Source organism: Protopterus annectens, chromosome 1.part1 (genome assembly GCF_019279795.1).
Source record: "Protopterus annectens isolate FY-2018-M chromosome 1.part1, PAN1.0, whole genome shotgun sequence".
NCBI classification, from domain to species: Eukaryota; Metazoa; Chordata; order Ceratodontiformes; family Protopteridae; genus Protopterus; species Protopterus annectens.
In genome coordinates, this window is record NC_056726.1 from 135,055,118 (window position 1) to 135,078,459 (window position 23,342).

The 23,342-nt window shown below is 34.8% G+C and overlaps 1 protein-coding gene across 1 annotated transcript in view; it reads left to right on the forward strand.

The window, feature by feature from the left end:
- Window positions 1-23,342, forward strand: part of CLVS2 (clavesin 2) — a 1,094,294-nt gene that overhangs the window by 711,506 nt on the left and 359,446 nt on the right. Inside the window, exon 3 of the mRNA XM_044073860.1 lies at window positions 5,610-5,720. Coding sequence (XP_043929795.1) covers window positions 5,610-5,720 — 111 coding nt within the window. The remainder of the gene's footprint in view (window positions 1-5,609; window positions 5,721-23,342) is intronic.

The following is a 23,342-nucleotide window of genomic DNA, read 5'->3' on the forward strand; positions in this document are numbered from 1 at the left end:
TTGGAAGACAAGGTCGGACATTCTCCTATTTTTAGTTTTAGAAATAATAAATCCCTTAAACAACATCTATGTCATGGTGAATTATCTAGAACTATTATTAGATCCAATCGGCATGGTACTTTTCCATGCAGGAATTGCAGTGCTTGTCAATTTATTTATAGCAAAAATAAATATGTACATCCTACTAGGAAATTTTCTTTGTACACTAATCAATACACTGATTGCAGATCTACAGATGTGGTCTATTATTGTTTTTGTGTACAATGTCCTGCTTTTTATGTAGGAAAAACAAATAGAATGCTTAAAGATCGTATTCTAGACCACCTAAGAGATATTAGTAAAAATAAACCATCAAATGCTCTAGCCAATCATGTTATGTCCGATGGCCATTCTCATTCCTTTAAGTTCTTTGTTCTACAACATATTCATAGAAACCCCAGAGGTGGTGACATTGAGAATATCACAGAGGGAGATGAACAGAAGTGGATTTTGAAACTTAATGCTGAAAAGTATCCTGGTTTGAATGCTACTACTTCCTTGGTCCCTTTTTTAAAGGCTAGACATCTCAAGCATTAAGATTAGCTAAGGTCTTTCAAAATTAGTCTAATGTATTTAACTATTAGTTTCCAAGTATTCTATTTAACTTTTTCCTGCCTAGTATTTTTCCATGTTTTATAATGATTTTATAAGTTTTTTAAGTGCTTTTTCATGTATAGTATTTGATTCCTTCTTATACAATGTTTTTAAGCAATGTTTTTAAGCAATGTTTTTTTTAGTTTGAGCATGAGGCTTAATTGTTTTTCACTGCTACTTAATCATTGTGTGATTTTTATTGATTAATTGGCATTTTACAATCTCTGTTTAAAACTGTGCATTTTTTACTGTGGTGTCTGATGAAGCAACTTCGGTTGTGAAAGCGCTTACCACTTTGTACTTTGCTGTGATTAAACGTTTTGCTGTGTGTTATCTTGGTGCATTTTTTACTTTTTACCTTTCATTTGGATTCGGCACCAAGGTTTTACCCAACACGGTTTCTTTGGTTTTATGCTTTCTGTTAAGTGCAGACATTCTTCCTAGTCTGTAAAAACTAACATATTTCTTCTGTTTCCCTAATTTGGATCATAGTAGATGTAATATGAATTGGAATACTTTAACTCTTATCATGGTTTTAATGTGAGGCTGGATCATACCTCTCAAACACTTAGCACAAGAATTCAGGTCAGATCCATAAAGGAGGGGGGGGGTATTAAATGACCCAAATCAGGGACAAATTTTAAATCCTGCTCTTAAAAACTTAGAAAGCTGATAGAGTAACAGGTTTTGAATTTCTAGACAATTTCTTACCGATTTCTTACTGATTTGAAGTGTGAAGCACATATGCCATAGAATCAGAAAAACAAGTTTTACAACAGCAAGGCATACCCACTAATCATGGAAACACGCAATAAGCTTTCAGCCAGCAGCCTCCATATAATTTTCTACAGCACACTTCTGCCACAAGAGTATAGTCAGAAAACCTTCTTAATGTAAAATGCTGGTTTTAGAGCTGAGGTGCATGAAGTGCAGGGAAACCACACAATCTAGATACTAAAGTCCTGTAAAACTAGCAGACATAATGTAATTAAGTACTACAGCAGCAGTAAAAACAGTTCAGCTTTGAAACACTACTAAAGAGCGAGGAATGTAACAAATAAAGATTCTTATTAAATACAGTAAAAATAATCAGCAGAAGTGCAAAATGATACTTATTTTTATTCTTTTATCAGCTGGTGGCTTTCGATGCAGCAGATTCTCTATAACTCTCAGGTGAAGTAGCCAAATCAAGAGCAGCTCTGAGGAATTCCTAAAACATTAAACAAATTTAAAATATCCTTTTGACATCGTTCATTTTGGACTATAACAGCAGTTTGGTTCGTGGGTAAAGGGTCAGCCTTTATTGTGCCAGAGCAGCGTTGTGATTAGCTGTGTTTTGTTGTTGTTGCAACTTTTGGGTTGTGTGGTTATTAATTCCTAAAACATGTTTTGCTAAAGCATTTGTAAGAATCTTTCAAAACTGAATGCAATTCAGAGACCTGCGGTGCTTAACAGACTGTGGTTATCTGATGCGTCTCTAGCATTAGTTCAAGAAACTAAACTCTTTCCAACAAAATTTACTAAGCTGACAGTGAGAGGTTGTACTCTTATAGGTCCTTATTGCTTCAGAGGGGTGTGCAAAACACATATTGCTATTGAATATCAAAAGATCTCTGGGATGGAATCCAGAGAAAACAACTAACAGCTGGAATATTAGGTGGCTGCTTGCCTAGTTTGTATAGATAACAACTTTGTCATTGTAGGATGATTTTGTGGTTTTAAGAGTGTTGAGACCCATCCATTGAATGATCAGGTCAGAGACAACAGCAGATGGGGATGGAATCATAACTGGCGATGATTTTCATGGGGCTCTAGATGCTCTTGAGGATGGGCTACTCAGTTTAATCTCTCCAATTGTTTGGGGTTTTAAATACCTTGATAGGAATGGACTCCATTCCTAAGTCAGAGCATGATTGTTTCAGTCTTTGATGTTAGCTAAGAGTGCTCTTCTCAGCACCTGCAATACGGCCTGTCAGAGAACCTTCAGAGCTCTTTTACATAACTTAAAAGTTTGAAATATGGAGATAGCTTCATAGGTGCATAGGCATTTACACGGCTAATGACCACAAGGGCCTTTATAAGCCTAGCCATGCATCCCACATCTCTGACAAGTTCTGATACCTTTGATAAGTGTAAGCAGGGGTTTGGAAGATGAACCATTTACAGGTTACCTGTGTCCATTAGAAACATAGGTGCCAAATCAGGGATGAATTTCTGGTTTCCTATCCAATTGTCCAAGTTGCACTTGAATTGGATTAGGGAGGAACTCTGCTTCACATGCATGGGCAGCCTGTTCCATAGACGCGGTAGTCTGTGGGATGCATACCTATCTCTCCAGCAGGACCTATTTACATCACAGGCAATATTTAAGTCTTTAAAATGGGTAATTGTGGTGCTCTTTGTTATATGGATATGCAGGAGGTCCATCAGAGTGGGGTCTGACAATGCCCTGTATGCCTGGCATAGATCTCCCCTCGAAAGCCTGCAGGAGACAGAATACAGGGATAAGGCCTTGATGTAGTTTGCATAGGACATTTTACTTACACCCTGTATTCTTTTAGTGAGCAACCTCTGTGAACATTTGAATTGTTGGATATGCTTGGTTAGGTACATACCGAAGGAGGCATTTTACTCAATGATAGGTCTGATGAATGCTGAATACAGTGGAACAATGACTTCCTTGAACTTAGATGCCATACCATTCTTTATAAGTTGTGCAATATAGAATGATTTCCTCACCACTGTAGTCACATGATGGTCAAAGGCTAGATTACTATCTATGTGCGTCCCTAAGTTCCTGACTATTGGGTCAACCCTAAGGGGTGTGTTTCAATATGATAGTTACCAGGGATGGATGACTTCCAAAAAGATACTATTATGCATTTCTTGGCATTTGGTTTTAGTCCATGGCTCTGACACCAGTTGTTCGTCTGTGTCAGTCCCTCCTGGACAACATTTATGTCAGTGTGATATTCAGTGGCAGCTCCTAATTTGCAATCATCTGAAAATTTAATCAGCCAGAGACAATTGACATTGGCTTTGACTTCTGAGAAGTAAATGCCAAAAAGGAGCAGTCCAAGGACTTATCCCTGAGGGACTCCACTTGTGACTGGCCTCTTTATAGAGGTGAACCCCCCAATTCTAACTTCCTGGGACCTGTCTGTGAGCCAGTTGGCTATCCACTGGGTGACATGCGGGTTTGTACCTAACCTTTTGAGTTTATCAACAATGAGTGGGGTATTGTGTCAAATGCCTTGGCCAGGTCAAGGTAGGCAATGTGAACAATTTTGCCCTCATCATTGATGATGAAGAAATAACCAAAGGCTTCACTTTCTCTTGGGACATGAAAAAGCAGATCAGTAGACTAGACTATATAACTTGAAATAAATTAACTGTAGATGAGGTGCAATTGGTACAGTTACTGGTGAGGGTGATTTCAGACCACATGATGGCCTTAGCGGAATGGATGGACTTTGATAGCACTTGATCCTTATGGTGGTGAAAAGCATTTATAGGTGGGTACTAGGCTATCTGCACGAAGGCATTTATAAGCCTAGCCAGAATGTGTTGGCTTTTGCCACCCCCTTAGATTAATAATCTGACATAATAATTTTAAAGTAGGTGAACTCGAACAATGAATTAAATTATGAGGCAGAAAAGAAACTTCCCTTCAGAAAAATCACAAGGTTTATGGTGGAGCTCTGTGTAAACTGTATGCACAATGCTCTAGGTACAAATTTTGCAAATAAAGTATTTATATATGAGTAAGCAGTACATAACTTCTGTAGATTTCAGATTCCAAAGAACACAAATCTTGAAAGGGTAAACATCAATCCTGAAAGATACACCAAAAAAAAAAAAAAAAAAAAAAAAAAAACGACACTGGAGAAAGCCCTCCTGCACCCCGGCTCTACCCACATAACCTGCTAATTATATATACCACTCCATGATCCCTCTACCATGGAGAAAGGGCAAATTTCCTTATCCCCACAATTCACAATCTTGCACAGTCTTAATGCTAGCAGAAGTGATCAAATGATTTTCAATCACTTCTGCCAAAATAAAAAAATTGACATTGTTAATGTTCGATTATATGGAGTAGTTCTATGTAGCTTGCATACTCTCTCTCTCTAAACATATATATATATATATATATATATATATATATATATATATATATATATATATATATATATAGAACACCTCCATTGTGAGGTCTTCCCTGGTGAGATCTGAGGACAAATCAGTCTCATTCGAAGTTACTATCACACATGACCCCCCCCCCCGTAACACACTTGACTTCCAGGAATTCAGAGTTTCATAGTAGAATCAATCATTGTATTAATATTTGTATATGTATACAAACAAAGACACACACACACACACACACACACACACACACACACACACACACACACACACACACGCACACACTCACACACACATATATAAATATGTATCAAGAGCTATAGATATATATTAATTCTAGTTCATGATAAGACAGTCACTTTATCCAGTTGTTTGGGAAATAATTAGTGGATTTGTGGACCAGCATAGATGTCTTCTTAAATCAGCTTTTTATGGCTGGCAATCCCCTGGTCAACAGTTGGTTTGTTTTATCCAAATCACTTTTGAGAACTGACACAAGCTGTGTCTTTATTAAGTAAGAGAATAAAGTGTGCATGGTTTACAGAATGGAACTTGGAAATGCTATAACATGAGATTTAAATCCATCTAATTACTTTTATAGTAACATTTGTACTGTCATCAATAGTATTTGCTATCTATTTTATTCCACTTTAATTTTAAGTTGTGTTTTTATCAGTCTCTTATTTATTTCTGTTTTATTGTTTTTTGTCACTTTATTGTATGTACTTTGTATTAAGCACCTAAGTAAATAAAGATGAATGTACTCATGCTAAAGTCAAAAAGAAAAACAATTTAACTGTCTCTTATTTGTCTCTCCTTTTTTACAGGACAGTTTTCCTGCTAGATTTGGAGGAATCCATTTTGTTAATCAGCCCTGGTATATCCATGCCCTTTATACTGTCATACGACCTTTTCTAAAGGAGAAAACCAGAAAGCGGGTAAGAAAAAAGACAGAACAAGTTTTAAATTCTATCAAAAAGACAGGAAGTTATTATTTCTGATGAAATTAAAACAAAACTGAATGTCCCAGGTATCAGTAACATTCAGTGATGCATGACAGCAAGGCTAACTGTGAGGGATTTGGATATACTAACACAAAATATTTATATACTCAGTGTTGATCAACTTTTTTGCAATTCATAAGTATTGATGGATTTTTGGACTTTTAAAGTCCGTTTTCTTTTTAGATAACTGAGTTACTGAATGCAAAGAACTATACATTCTTCTTTTTTTTTGCACAAGTATTGTGTATTTTATTAGATAATTAACAGAATACCCACCATGTAGCTTACTGCTTAAAGTCAATACTCATATTTTTCAAATAATGGGCATCTTTGACTTCACCATCTTTAACAAAGTTAGAAGTTGTCAAGAGCAGCAGCAATATTATGCCATATTTATTCTTAAAAAGAAAGCAGATTAGGGGAATAACAGTTTCTACCGAGGATAGCGTGCTTTTCATTTTAAGTGGCAGGTGAGGTTTTATGTAGGGGAAGTACAAGGCCAAGTACTTCAAAGGGTATAAGTTAGAGCAAACACACAACATTTTGACTATACTAAGTGGAACGAGGCAATGATAGTGAAGAACACACATGAACATAACCGTTACACCTACTTTTATTTTTGCCACCTTTATAGCAGGCCGTGTCAAAGGCTGTTATAGTACACCTATGCATTGCAATGGGACCGATTCTTAACACCTGTGTAGTGCGGAATGTCACACCTCTAGCAGCCTACACACATCTTGCATTCCAAAACATTTTCTGAAAAATAAACTTAAGAAGTCTAAGATAATCAGATATAGTTTGTGAACAATAAAATGTATTAAACCAGTATAAATAGCAATGTTATCCAGTAAGAAATATTCTTTACAGTGGTAATAGTCAGTGGATTCAAAGTCTTTCGTACAAATTCAAAATTATATTTTTGGGTATACTTTCACAAAGAAACTGTCATATCATTTTTATTAACCTTAAATACGCTTTCTTATGTTAACAAGAAATTCCACTATGAGTGCATCTTTACTGAGATATTTACAAAATATGAAACAATTATTTAATTGTATGATTATCACAACAAACAGCACTAAATATTGCATGGTGCATATTTTAAAGGGAGGTTTCTTCAACAATATATGAGGTTTCACTTGCTGTCATATAACAGTTTGTAAGTCACTTGTTTTTGAAATATTAAGTACATATGGAAATATTTATTTTCATAATTACTAGTCAACAGTTAATAATAGCTCAGGTACAGTGTAGTGTAAAAGGAGATGGACAAAGAATTGTTCCAGTTTCCCACCATGGCATATCATACCATACCCATCAATATCATATAGGCCTTTCAGGTATGAAAATATGAACATTTTATAAATATGAAAATATGAACAATAAGTAACAATGTCTGCTGCATGACATCCCAGATTAACAATCTTGGTGTCATTTTGTTAATAATTCTTCAGACTTTCTAATATTAACTCAGCAGAATGAATGGCTGAAAAACTTCTAGGTACTTCACAGGTTTAATATATAAACTTCAGCTTTCACACAATACGCCTCATCAGGTTTAAAACTCACAGTAAGAAACAAAAGCAATTTAAATAACCTCATTCAGTGACATTATCACATGACCAAAAAGAGTAATGTGTTAAAATGGAAATCAATCAAATTTCTCAATCATTCTCATTTCATGAAAAGCAGCAGTACACACACACACACACACACACACACGCATATATATATATATATATATATATTGATATTGATATATATATATATATATATATATATATATATATATATATATATATATATATTGACATATATATATATATATATATATATATATAGATATAAATACATGCATATATACGTGTGTGTATGTATATATATATATATATATATATATGGGTCTACTTTCATAGACCGAACGTACGAATCGCCGACACACAAGTTCCCGACCCCAAACAACCGAAAACACACCACACCAACAACTCAACATACCGAACACCACAACACCGACACAAAAAACGCCAACTACACATTGCACACAACAACATATCCACTAACCTTAACCTAAACCCTAACCCTAACGTCCGACACTACCGCACACTTACCCAACCCGCACCCTAACCCTAACTCACTTAACACACCTCTAAACCTCAACACCGTCACTATCGCACACTCACCCTACCTGCACCCTAACCCTAACTCACTTAACCCACCCCTAAACCTCAACACCATCATTACCGCACACTTACCCTACCTGCACCCTAACCCTAACTCACTTAACCCACCCTAAAACATGCAGCCCGTCACTATCGCACACTCACTCCACCCGCATTCTAACACTGACACACTTAACACTACCCTACACTGCTCTACGTCACTTCCACACACTTACCTCACCGGAACCCTTAGTCCGACACCACCGCACACTCACCTTTCCCACACCCTATCCTAAAATCCCTCACTATCGTACACTTACCTGTCCCCTCCCCAATACTACATCTGTCACTTTCGCACACTTACCGTCTCGCGCTCACACGCTGCCGTTGTTGGTCTCTCAGCCGTCGGGATATCGCTGTAACCTACCTGTTCGGTCGTTCCGTCTCGGTCTTCCGGGTGTCAGTAAAGTGGCGCTTCGGTCTATGAAAGTAGACCCATATATATATATATATATATATATATATATTTATATAAAACTATATATATATATATATATATATATATATATATATATATATATATATATGGGTCTAGAACAGTCTACCAAAAGACTGTTTCACCGAAGGTGAAACGGGCTGTCACAGTTTCGCGAAAGCACGTTTTAATGAAAAAAGTGCTTTCATACAGGGAATTGGGGGGAAGTGGTAGTGGGCGAGATCGGACTACAGTGGGGATAAGGGAATATTCCCTTTTCCCCAATGTAGTGCGATCTCGGAGTGAGAATAAAAAAAGTAGGGGTGTGTGGGGGCAGAGCCCCCCTCGTGGGAGGTCTGCCCACAAGGTGTGTGTTTTTTTTTGTTTTTGTGTATGTGTGTGTGTTTTACCTTCCGTTTACTGAAACTGCTTTTTCGGTGAAAGCAGTTTTGATAAACGGTGTTCAGTAGGGTTGGATTCGGACAGTTGGTCTTTCGATCAACTGTCCTAGATACATATATATATATATATATATATATATATATATATATATATATATATATATATATATATATGTATACGTGTGTGTGTGTGTGTGTGTGTGTGTGTGTGTGTGTGTGTGTGTGTGTGTGTGTGTGTGTGTGTGTGTGTGTGTGTGCATTTATTGCAATTCATCAATGCTATTGTTAGTCAACATCTGTTAAGCAGATACAAGTTAGTCAACTAAAGAGATGGCTGACAGGTGTGTGAGACTGTACAAAATCTTGGGCTAGGGAAATATTTCCTTCCCCTGAGATTGTGTGACATTTGAATTAGTATACATATATATATATATATATATATATATATATATATATATATATATATATATATATATATATATATATATATATATATATATATATATATATATCTAGCAGGGGGTGTGGGGGTGCACCCCCCAAAATAATGATGTTTCATTACATTTTTTATGTTGAAGTTTTACAGGTACCAGGGTTGTTGATCTGCAGATGAATAGTAGCACGTCGACATTTGCAAAGTTAACATTTTTTAATCGACTTTGTAAAGTCAATATTTGGGTGATTAATTCAATTTCAGTGCATGCATATATCTATATCTATATCTATATCTATATCTATATCTATATCTATATCTATATCTATATCTTGGTCTACTTCACATACCCAAAATACCATATAACCAAAGACTGGATGACCGAGACAAGATCTCCAAAAGTTCAAATAAACGAACGACCACAAAGCTGAAATGTTTCCTAGTGTAAGTAACCAGTGGGCCAAAAACTCGCAGAGAACATACTGCACCATATACAACCTACCCCCCATCACACCCCCCCTAACTAAATATACTAACTCCAGGATCAGACTACAGTGGTGGAAAGGGTAAATCTCCCCTTGTTGGCCCAGTGGTTACTTACCCTGAGAAACTTTTCGGCTATGGGGTTGTTCCTTTATTTGAAGTTTTGGCGTTTACGTCCCGGTCATCTGGTCTTCGGTTATGTAGTATTTTGGGTATGTGAAGTAGACCCCTATATCTATATCTATATCTATATCTATATCTGCATCTATATCTATATCTATAGCTATATCTATATCTATATCTATATCTATATCTATATCTATATCTATATCTGTATCTATATCTATAGCTATGTGTATGTCCCCTTAACTTTATCAAAGATTCATTTGCTTGTAAAGTCAAATGCAGGGACTTTTTGGGAATGCTCATTTCAGTGAAAATCTGGAGAGGGAGTGTTTAGGGTTTAGGGTTAGGATTAAGGTTAAGTAACGGGATAGACAGTGTGTGTGCGTGTGTGTGTGTGTGTGTGTGTGTGTGTGTGTGTGTGTGTGTGTGTGTGTGTGTGTGTGTGTATGTGTGTGTGCGTGTGTGCGTGTGTGTGTTATCTTGTGTGGTGATAGGGATACTGAAAGTTATCTTTTGAAGTTAAGGTATTGAGTAAGGGTTGGGTACAGGTGCAGTGTTAGGTATGGAGTTAGCATGCATTACTAATGCGTTGCAGGGGAAAAAAAACTCTTAGCAAGACACTACCGCTGTTCAGACATATAAGATCTGAATGTTACATAAGAGTTTGCTTTAGAGATTGCAAAATGTAATTGCTTCTTTTTACAAATTTTGTAGGTGCAGACTTTTGGTTGTTTGCTAATGCCTGTTTTTTAATGCATATTTTTAGTTGGTAACAGCTCTATATGGTCATTTATATTCTGGCCCTGTATTTCAAAGCATTTTTGTTTTTTGCTTTACTCTACTCGCTCTGCATATGAGTGTTTTGTTATGCCGGTATGGAATTATATTCATAGCATATTGCGAATTTATCTAACAGGTACAATGCTGCTTTATTCACTAAAGTGAATATTGTCGCCTACTGTCTGTACTTTTAGATCAGTAACCTGTCTGGCAGTTAGAATTGAACTTACTGTAACTTCAGCAGGATACAAGTGACTCTGTGTTTCTGTATAATAGCACTGCTGTTATTCCTGACTTTTAGTGGAGAATGCATAACTGTGTACAGCATCTTAGTAGTTACTGTTTCTTTTCATACCATTTATACCAGTACATAATAGTGCAGTGCATGTTATAATAGCTTGGTATCAACTGCAGCTACCTTTTGTTTTTTTTTTCCTCTGCTTTCCCTGCATTTTGTGTTGCTTATAGAATTGTGCTGTTTCTTACAAGGTGTGCTGCCCCACCCTGCGTCCTCTCTCTTCTTAGTTACTTGGAAACCTGAGTGTTTTAAAATTTCATAAATAATATTTACCCACATCTCCTTTTTTATTTCCAGTCCCCTCAGCAAACATTTTATCTGGGCCCTGGCCAACCTCCAATAAACCAAAGGCTGTCCAGTTGCCCTGGACTGTGAGACCCTGCCTCGGTGGAACGCTAAACTGCTTTCAGCTAAACTAGTGTATGTTAGAGTTGTATCTTAATCTGCCCTCTAAATTGAATACATTTTTGCTATAGCCTTTTACTGTAAGTGTGCAAACTATTGGTCCACCCCATTTCTCTTCCTATGGTACTCCTAGTTCAATTACTTAAAACTGCTTTCTTTCTCTTGGAGAAGGTTTACCTATGCACCTGCAGCCCATACTTGTAACATTTTCCCTATAGAAGTGCTGGTCCTTGTCACCACACTGTATTAGATTAGTAGCACAACATTTCTAGTTATTAGGAAGATACCGTAATACACTGACCTGGATTTGACAGAGCTTGGTTTTCCGGATTGTTTTCTTGGAAGCCAGTCTGGTCTAGTTTTCTGGTTCATCCCGCTTCCTTCACCCTCGCTGCGCTCTGACTCACTCCACTCCCTTACCATTCCCCTATTCCCACACACTCCTGACATCATTTTCTTTATAGCTAAACCTGCTTTGCCCCACCTTTACACTAGCCAATAGCCATTCTCACTCCCCTACGCAATACTCTGCATCACCATTAACTGTAACTCCTACTCCCCGCTCTTCCTAAGCCTTACCTGCTATTAAGTCTTTCAGTTACTCACTTAATAAAACTCCTTCAACCAATCCTGGTTTCATCTGCTAACCTTAAATAAATTCTATGCCCTTTAATTTTTTTCTGACTTGAAACTAAATCATGGCTATACATTTCAAAACTCTACATCTCCCTCCTTTTTCTAATTATTTTCTCAGCTTTAACCACTTACCATAGTCCTCACCTGCTTACCACCCCATCTCCCACACTCTCTTGTCCCACTACCCGCCATACAAATAACTACTCCACCCCTATTGTCCCCTCTCTCTTTAACCATTCCACTATATCATTTCACAAGTTCAAAGTATTGTACATACTGAATGCCCAACCTCTCATCAAAACAAAATATCAGTTCCTTTGCAAATGTTTCTTCCTACAAATACTTCATAGGACAATACTACTCTTATCTGGTGGTATTCACCCCAACCCAGGCCCTTGTCATCAGCACTCTAACCATACTTATACAGCATCCCCTTCTAACTGCCTCACAGATTACTCATTATGATCATAAGCCTCCAAAATGAATATACAAAGCATTGTCAATAAAAGCACCCTACTTCATGCCTGGATTTCTCAATATAACCCAGATATACTTGCCCTACCTGAAACATGGCTAAAACATCATATTACAAACTGCAAAGTTCTCCCGCCTAGTGATAATATTCTTTGACTGGATAGAAGTAAAAAAAAAAGTGGAGGAATAGCTATACTCTACTCTGACCAGCCGTCTCCCCCCCTCCTCTCAATATCTACCCCTGATTTCTGCTCTGCTGAAATACTTATAGCAACCTGTAACCTAAATCAACAAAAAAAAAAACTTGCCATTGCAAAGATCTATTTACCCCCAGGTAAAACATTCTCATACTCAAGCAGTTTCTTTCTTGGATTTCTATATCCATTACCTATGAAACCATCAACTTAGGGGATATGAATATTGGCTGAAACCTTGTTAATACTGACATGCCTAGGTACTCTATAAACCTTTATGGCTTTACCCAGCTGACCACATTGCCCACACACTGGTAAAAAAAATCCCAGAATGGCTTGATCATCGACTGGATATTAGTATCCAACCCCCAGTGCTATTGTAACCCTTCCACCCTACATAACTCCCTAAGTGACCACCTCTCTAACTCAGTAGTAAGACCCTCTCCCATTTTAACAAGAACCACCAATCCAGTCTCATTGCCTTAAAAACTACAACCCTGTCACCCTAAACAAATCACTGTCCACTGTAAACTGCTCATTCCTACAAACTTTCCCCCTTGATGAGGCTGTCCAAAGCTTCAACAATATATTCCTAGAAACACTTAACACCCAGGCTCCCAGTAGAAAACTTGTAAAATGTAATTATGCACGATGGCTAAACCAGGCAACTCGACCCTTTATGAACAACAGAGACAGTGTCTGAACAGCATGGAAAAAATAACAACTTAACTTTCCTCTTGAACTTATATAAACAGCTTTGCAACCAAAAAAAAAAAAAAAAAAAAAGCAGGTCCTACTGGTCAAAACAAATGTCTATCGAAAATCTCCAAACAACCTACATTCCAACCTGAAAATATTCTGGTACTCAATAAACAAATCACTATCTCCAGGGAACCCCTCTTTACCAACCCCCTTCTCTAACAAACTTTCTAGTGAAACTGCAACTCTACTTAACAACCTTTTCATTGAAAAAACAGAAAAGCTTACTAAACCAAGCACTCTCGATATTAAGACTCCACCTCCCAGCTCATCTCTTCCCTTGGTCTCCCTAGTACTTGTAGCATCTTCCTTAATCACTTCTTAACAAACTCAAACCCTGTTCCCCATCCCCCAGCAAACTCCCTCCATTATTTCTCAAACATGCAGCCAGATCCATAGCATACCCTGTATCTATACTTATTAATAGATCCATCCAAGAAGATACAGTACCAGATATCAGGAAAAAATTCCACCACAAAGGAGGAAATTCTACAGAACCCACAAATTACAGGCCTATTGCCACATTGTCCCCCTTATTCAAGATACTGGAAACATGTATACATAGACAAATACTAAACCACAGCTTACAGGCAAACCTAATTATACCCACACAGCACAGTTTCCTACCCTCGCACAGTATTACCACTGCCCTCCTATCTTTCACACACAACATTGACCAAGCCAGAGATAATAATAAACTAATTTCAGCTCTATTCCTTGACCTTTCCAAAGCATTTGATACCGTTTGTCATCCCATCCTCCTAAACAAACTTTCCAACCTACAACTCTCTAACTCCATTAACTCCTTATTTAACAGCTACCTCTCAAACAGATATCAGTCCGTCAGATGGCAAACATCCTTCTCACATTTCTGTCTTATTAAGACCGTAGTTCCCCAGTGCTCTAGCGTGGGCCCCATACTTTTCATATATTTACAAATAACCTCCATGTCTGCTGTCCCCACTCTACCATAATACAATACACAGATGATTCCATAGTTATTAACACCTCCGACAATATACAAAACCTCCACACTGTCACTCAACAATTTCTGCACCTAGTAGAACAATAGCTAACTGAAAACAACCTGATTCTCAACCCCAAAAAGACCAAGCTTCTCCTTTTCCTTCCAAAATACCTCAATCCAGCTAAAGACAACTTCACCATCTCATCCTTAGATAACACAACTATCATCACTGACTCAAACACCAAATTGCTTGGCGTTACTATAGACGACCAATTAAAATTCAACCTACATATCTTAAACTGTATCAAAAAGTCCAATCAAAAACTAGGTCTTCTATACCGCAACAAAAATATATACCTAACAAATCTAGACCTATACTGGCTCAAACATTATTCTACCATCCCTGTTATATGCTTCTCCCATACTTACTAAGCTCGAAAATAATGTCTTAACCAAACTAAAAACCACCTATAACAAGATAGCCAGATTTGTAGCCAATAATAACTACAAATCCCATCACTGTATATTCCTGAAAAGCTTAAGATGGCCTGAGCTCCCCCACATGCTTCAAATATCACAACTACAAATTACACATAACGTACTGAATAGCCCCAAATCTTGCCCTGCCCTTACATCCATACTTACACCCTACACATTCAATCATGACCTCAGAAGCACACAACAAAACCTACTTCAGGTGACCAATCCAAGCCAAAATATTGGAAAAATACTTTACAGTCATTCAATTGCGTACTCGTGGAGCAAACTTCTGTTGTCCCTTCACTCCAATACCAAAAGTGGTGAATTCAAAAAGCAACTAAAAATTAATTTCCAGTATGCATGGATCTGTAGTTGTTAGGAAACAACCTAATGAATTTTTCTTCTTCACTCAATTAACATACCTGCCTGGAATTTCCTATCTGAACTATCTAAAAGAAAAATCTAGCAAAACTAGACTTTCCACTGTGTCATTCCTTAAACCTCTTGCATTAGAGGTAACATGGGATATATGCAAATTACTCTTTAATGACATTGTGTTTCAGCTAAATGGCAGTTCTGAATGTCTGTAACTTTTTTATTATGTCTACTTATGGACAAATTCAGGCCAATAAAGCCTATCCCCACTAGCTGTGGATATGCATGTTTCTGCCTTCTTATGTCATCATCAGCACAGCATGTCATGGACATTCAGAACTGCCATTTAGCTGAAACACCTGATGTCCTTAAAGGGTAATTTGCATATATCCCATGTCACCTCTAATACAAGAGGTTAAAGGAATGACACAGTGGAAAGTCTAGCTTTGCTAGATTTTTCTTTTTGTTTTTAACTGATTGGTTCTTCTGTGTGACCTTTTTACTCATTGTTTTATCTAAACTATCTACACATATTACGCTCTCTGCAGTAAATACCTATGCGATTAAATGCATCTTTGATGTACTATGTGATGATGTTACTCTGAATTGTGCATATTAGAAAATACTTTTTTTATTTTAAGGGATTGCTATACTTCCTTGCATATAACTTAATGCTAACCAAATTCCTCAAACATATTGCTACTGAAGTCTCAAAATACTGTATTTTTGCCTTGTAAATATTCCTCTTGTATATTTCTCTTTCTCTGTTTTTGTACTGTTAAGTATCTCTCAACTTGGAGTGTTAGTTTCATCTTGAAGTGTTAGTTTTTTTTTTTATTATTTTTACTAACTACTTTCCTGGAGCTTTTATCCTCGGGTCACCACTGAAAAAGGGCTTTCTGGGCCCAGTCGGACTAACCCAGTTAACAAATGTAAAAATAAATAAAATAAAATGTTCAAAATGTTTTTTTTAGATCTTATGTATTTGGCATTTTGACATTTTGAACAATGCTATAATCATATATTTATATATGATTATAGCACTGTATATATATATATATATATATATATATATATATATATATATATACACACATACATACATGCACTAGCAGAATAAGTATTTGATATGTGTATATATATATATATATATATATATATATATATATATATATATATACATATATATATATGCATATGTATATGTATATATATATATATATATATATATATATATATATTGTATATAGATATATATATATATGTGTGTGTGTGTGTGTGTATAGCTACACACACACATACACACACACACACACACACACACACACACACACACACACACACACACACACACACACACACACACACACACACATATATATATGTGTGTGTGTGTGTGTGTGTGTGTGTGTGTGTGTGTGTGTGTGTGTATGGGTTCACTTCTTAATTCTGAAATAACAAAATCCTGAAGTTTAAAATATCAAACTTACAATCCAGAGATCTTGTAATCTCAAAATTATAAAAAAAAACACTCATTACAAACATGTTTTTGCAGGGGGGCACCCCTCACACCCCTTACAACTTAAATATACTAAGTCCAAGATCACTCTACAGTACAAAGAACAGTAATGTTCACTTTCTGCACTGAATAGCGATCTGCATTACTGTTCTCTGCACTATAGAGCTACCTCAGAGTTAGTATATATACTAAGTTGCAGGGGTGTGTGGGGGGTGCAGGTTTTTAATGTGTTTTTTTTTTTAATTTCAAGATTAAAAGATCTCGGGATTGTAAGTTTGATATTTTGAACTTTGCGATTTTGTAATTTCAAAATTAAGAAGTGAACCCGTATATATATATATATATATATATATATATATATATATATATATATATATATATCCTCATATATATATTTATTTATTTCACATTTGTTAACCAGGTTAGTCCAACTGAGTTTGCAAACAAACACATTTTCAGTGGAGCCAGAGTGGAAAAGCCCCAGCAAAGATAAGTAAAAATAAAGTGACAACATACAAATCTTAAATAACAAATAATTGTAAAAAAGAAAAGGTTATTAATTATTTGCATTGCATTGATAGTAAGCAACCCATTTTAGTGGAGACACAAGAGGAAGGAGCCCCAGCATAAGATAAACATACAGGACAAAAACTATTAAAAACAACACTGCAAATACAAAATGAATTATAAAAAGAAAAACAAAAGAAACAAGTAATGAACATTAAGGGTTGCACTGATAGTAGTGGACTAAAATTTCCTACATATGAGAGTAAAAATAAAAAAAAAAAAAAATATATATATATATATATATATATATATATATATATATATATATATATATATATATATATATATATATATATATATATATATATATATAAAAAAACATAGTGAGTGTTGGTATCCTGTGTGTTTTCAGGATTTTGAGTTTTCAGTATTTTGAACTTTCTGGATTTTGGTCTTCAGGATTTTGAGCTTTCAGGATTCTGTAGTGCTGCTATATGTGTGTATATATATATATATATATATATATATATATATATATAGATATATACACACACACACACATATATATATACATATATATATTTTATATATATATATATATATATATATATATATATATATATATATATATAAATACACACACGCACGCACACACACACACACACACACACACACACACACACACACACACACACACACACACACATACATATATATATATATATATATATATATATATATATATATATATATATATCAGGACGAAGGAATAAATTCTCATATTAATGGCTAAAGCAATATCCAGTACACTAGTTGTAGATGGTTTTAACCAGTTTCCCTGTTGACTACAGCCTCCCCTGTGCAAAAAATAAAATGCAAATTAGATAGCAAATAAAGGACGAGGATGCTTCATTTGGGAGTACCTTATAAACATACTGTCAATGATACATTTTGATTTATATTCTTTAGGCACATCACTTTCTTTGGTATTGTTTGTTTATTTTATATTTTCTCTCACATTACCTTATGCTTCAACTTTATTTCCTTTTTTGAACCACATGATTTTGATCATATGATGTATTGAGTCTACAAAGCATTTTGTTGTAACAGTAATATTTATCACTGAAGAGGCTCCTTTGTTAGCAAAGCTTGTTCTGCTACTTTTTTTCTTTTGTGGTGCTTGGCTTTGAGTAATAAAAGATTTTGTGCCTACTGCACTGGTGCTGTTGTTTTTTTGGATATATAGCAAACCAATAAAAATAAACCCCAGCAGGACAGAAAATCCACGAAAGATGTTTATTGAGCGCTTTTGTTTAGTATATTAGAAAACTTCATCAGAATATCTAGTAGAAAAACAGACAACTGACTCAACAAAATTTATATGTATATATATATATATATATATATATATATATATATATATATATATATATATATATATATATATATCCCATCATGCACTAGTTAGTCAAACAGCAATTATGCCCATCCTTCCTACTTAAAGGAATATTATCAAAATTAGTAAATAAATACCTATTAATATAGATAATACATTTGATAAAACATAGAAAGGCTTAAAACTTCATAAAATCCTATCTAAACTAAAACACACACATAAATATATATATATATATATATATATATATATATATATATATATATATATATATATATATACATTTCTAACATACATTTAAATAAAAAATAAACAAATAACTACATGACGCCATCAGCTTTTAACCTAAGAATAAAACTAATTGATACATTCTTATTTAGCCCTGGTTGTTGGGTGGCAATAGTTCTCAATTGCCACCTCAACGCTAATAATTCTAAAAAATCATTTTTAGGAGCCCCTCTGTCATTCAAAAACACCTGTTCCAAAATGGTAAAACTAAAATAATGCCCTTAATTTTCCATGATATGTGAGGCAAGAGCGTTTTTTGCATCCTTCTTTTTAATGTTATAGTAATGCTGATATATTCTCATTCTTAATGCATTAATAGTTTTACCTATATAGAAACTTTTACAAAAGTTACACAGGGCAAGTACACCACACCTTTCGTACTACAGGAAAACTTCTGTTTATAGAAAAATTTTCCATAATTAGGTGTTAAAACACTAGTCCCTTCTAAAATGTATTTACATTGCAAACAAAAACCACATTTCGATATTTTTGCTATCTCCAAACACCCTCTAGTATTCTTCTCCAACATGTTTTTGAAACACAAATCCTTTTTATAAACTATCTTAGGATTAAAACCCATCAGCTCATTAAATTCAGAATCAATATTAAATATATTCCAATTTTGTTGCAAGATTTCACAAATATTATTACATTTTTTATTATAACTAAAGACACCTGTAACAAAAAAACTAGTGTTACGTTCTTTATCATTCTCTTTGTTAGCCATATCGAATGAAGTACCTTTCCCCAGTAAAGGTGATAAAATACCTCTCTGCCTCTTTTTAACCACTTCTTGTAGTAAAGGATGTAAAAAATCATAGGGATAGTTCCTCTATAAAAGCATGTCTTCTAATATCTGAATTTCATGAAGAAAATCATCCCAGTCTGACACTATTCTTGCAAGACGTACCGCTTGCACTTTTACTAAGGCCCTTTTTTGATGTATTGGATGAAAGCTGTTGTAATGAAGTAAAGTATTAGAATAGGTCAGCTTTCTATATAATGTTATCTTGAAGGCCTGATCTTCTCTCACCTTTGAAATAATGATATCTAAATAATTAATAGCCTCTTTACTAAGACTGTGTGTAAAATCAAGGAAATCTGTACTTTCTTTCAAAAAGGACAAAAAGTGCTGTAATTCTTCCTCACTATTGTCCCAGAATATAAGAACATCATCAAGGTATCTGCAATAATACTTCCAGTACCCCGAAAAAGTACTAGTAAACACAAACTCCCTTTCCCAGAAAGGTAAGACGATATTTGCAAAGATGGGAGCACAAATGCCTCCCATTGCTACTCCCTTTACTTGTCTTTGAATCTTTTGCATCTACAATAGGATGAAGAGGGGGGGTCAACAAGGTCTTTATGTAGCTTGGGTATACTGAATATGGTTGGGATTTTTGGATTTTTAACTGACATGAAATTATGTTCCTCCAAGCTAATTTCCCTATTAAATAAAAGCTCATCCAAGACCATATCAACTTTTCTATAAAGAATGTTCTTCTCATTTAAACTAATTTCTGTGTATGTGTCATTTTTTCTACATATGTATGAACATTCATAATAGCTAAGCCACCCCCTTTGTCTGGTTTCATAACACGCATATTTCTATTATTGCAGACCGCATTTAATAATTGTGATTCTTGTAAATTTAGGTTGCCTTGCGTTTCACTGTGTGTTTCCATTTTAAACATTTGTCGTATATCATGTTCACACATTCTTTCAAAAGTCTGTATGTCAGGATGTAATGGCGGATTAAAGAGACTAGGTTTCTTACATACTTCCCTTCCTATATGTAATTCAAAATTATCTTTGAAAATTGTTTTTAAATTTAATTTACGTGTAAATAACTTTAAATTAATAAGAGTTTCGTCTAGTGTGCCCTTCCTACTAGGGACATAGGACAAACCTTTTTCAAAAATGTTCGCAAGGCTATTCTGAAAAACTATGTCACTGTAATTATATATTTTGAAATCACCACAATCATTAATCAGAATATTGCATGATACAACATGTTGTTCATTAAAATCCATAATAAAAAAATCATCAACATTACAGTTACCATTCGCCAGCACATTGGAATTAAATTGTACTTAATTTGTCTCAGAGGATATATTTAGTAATTGTTCCCCCTCCTCTTCCCCTGCCCCTGTGATTCCAGTTTTTGTAACCTGGTCCTCTCCTCTGGTTCCTCAGTCGCTCGGACCTCCTCAGAAGGAGGTATTCTAAAGGGTCTAAGTAGTTATCATAATTGCTATGTTGACCTGAATGAATCTCTTCGTTTTGACTATTTATGTCAATCTGATTATTTATATTATGGTTAAAAAACTGTTTTTTTGATTGTCCAGGTGGGGGTGGGGGGTATGCTCTTCTCTGTGCATAGTCACACTCATCACATTTCAATTTCTCTTCTTTTTTATTTTTAAGTACAGAAACAGACCTGTCAACTCTGTTAAAAATAGAAGAAAAATCATTCTGTTTACTTTCAAGCAAAAGATCAGTCTTAATATCATTGTCTAACTTTTTAACCTTACCAAAAAGGTCAGAAATCTTCCTATCATTGTCCTTAATGAGACAGTCCAAGAGCTCGCACCCATGCCTGTTGAATAACTGCAACAATTCAACATGTAGTAAAGAGTCCTTGACTAAACCGGATGGATACTTCCAGTACCGAAGCCCTTTTGGAATTTCCTCACGGCGTTTACATTCTTTTAAATAATTGTTCTCAAGTTATAATTTGCGATATTCTAGTGTACAGGACTCAAACAGTTTAAGTTGTTCGTCCATTGTTCCATTATACACTTTTGAATAATTCTGATTACCGGAACACTATTCACTGTCGGTTTCAAGCCACTGAGATAGAGATTTACTTCCATTATAGAAGGAACTGCCCCTTCTATGTTCATCGTTTGAAACCATATGCAAAACAATATTCCTTTAAGTAGGAAGGATAGGCATAACTGTTGTTTGACTAACTAGTGCATGATGGTATATATATATATATATATATATATATATATATATATATATATAATACACATATAAATTTTGTTGAGTCAGTTGTCTGTTTGTTTTTCTACTAGATATTCTGATGAAGTTTTGTAATATATTAAACAAAGGCACTCAATAAACATCTTTTGTGGATTTTCTGTCCTGCTGGGGTTTATTTTTACTTTTTTGGATATATATATATATATATATATATATATATATATATATATATATATATATATATATATATATGTAAACATTGCTACTGAACTGTATATAACAAAGATCCTATTTTTACTTTACTGTGTTCTTCCGTTTTCTAGTAATATGCCTTTATCTTTTGATATTTCAAATAATTATTTCATTTTTCAAATTGTTGATTTATATCATAGATATGTTTTAATTACAAAAACTGTAGATAAAATATTGTAATTTCATTTTGAATCATTTTTCAAACTGATTGTTTATACTTTTATCCACATGGAGTACTTTTAATGAATAGTGCGATATGTTGATTGATGCAATGAAATGTATGAGACAAAAATGAAAGGCATGTTTGGTATAAAACAGTCTTATTTTAATTTCTGTACATGAATAACACAAGTGATTTGGTCTGGCATACTTACTACCTCCTTCACAAAAACTCTTTTGTTAGTTAGCTATTTTAGACTTTTTCTGCCTTCCTAAAATCCTCAGGGAATTGAAATACTGAATGAGTTAATACACAGGCTCATACATTACATGATGGATGGTTATAAGATGCTTTGCTGTGTATTTCCATATGTAACAGCATTGATTTCTTATATTAAAAATCAATATAATCAATAGCGGAATATAAAGCATTGTACATTATAGTGTAACTACTTAGTGGTTAAGCGTGAATGTCTGAAACATGTATTATGACGTGTTATTGATACCTTATTATAATAGTTCATGGAGGAGGTTCTTTCAATAAATTAAGTTTCAATTTTTTGGGGAGTGGGGTCATGGCTTGACAGTGAAAGATTTGGCTGCCTAGATTTAAGGATCTCTCAAAAAAACAGGATGAAAACAAAGATAATGGCAGAATCTTAAAAAAGGTAAAGGGATAGGGGACCAGCTTTCTGGAAAGAAAGAGCTGCAGGTAAGGTCAGTACTGAGCTTTTTATTTTGACTTTGTTACTTGGGGTAGAGCACTGATCCTTCAGCTTCATGAGCTTCAAGGAATAAAATGATAGATTAATTATTGATCTGCTCACAAGGCATGCCAATGATACAGGCATCCTGAAACAGATTACTAACAACTATCAATGTAGGCAAAATAAATAGAAAGGTTTATACTGGGGGAAAAATAACATTTTACTTTTGGAAGGGAGAAATTTTGGGAAAAAAGTCAGAGTTTTTGCACTGGCAAGATGATTTTTTTTT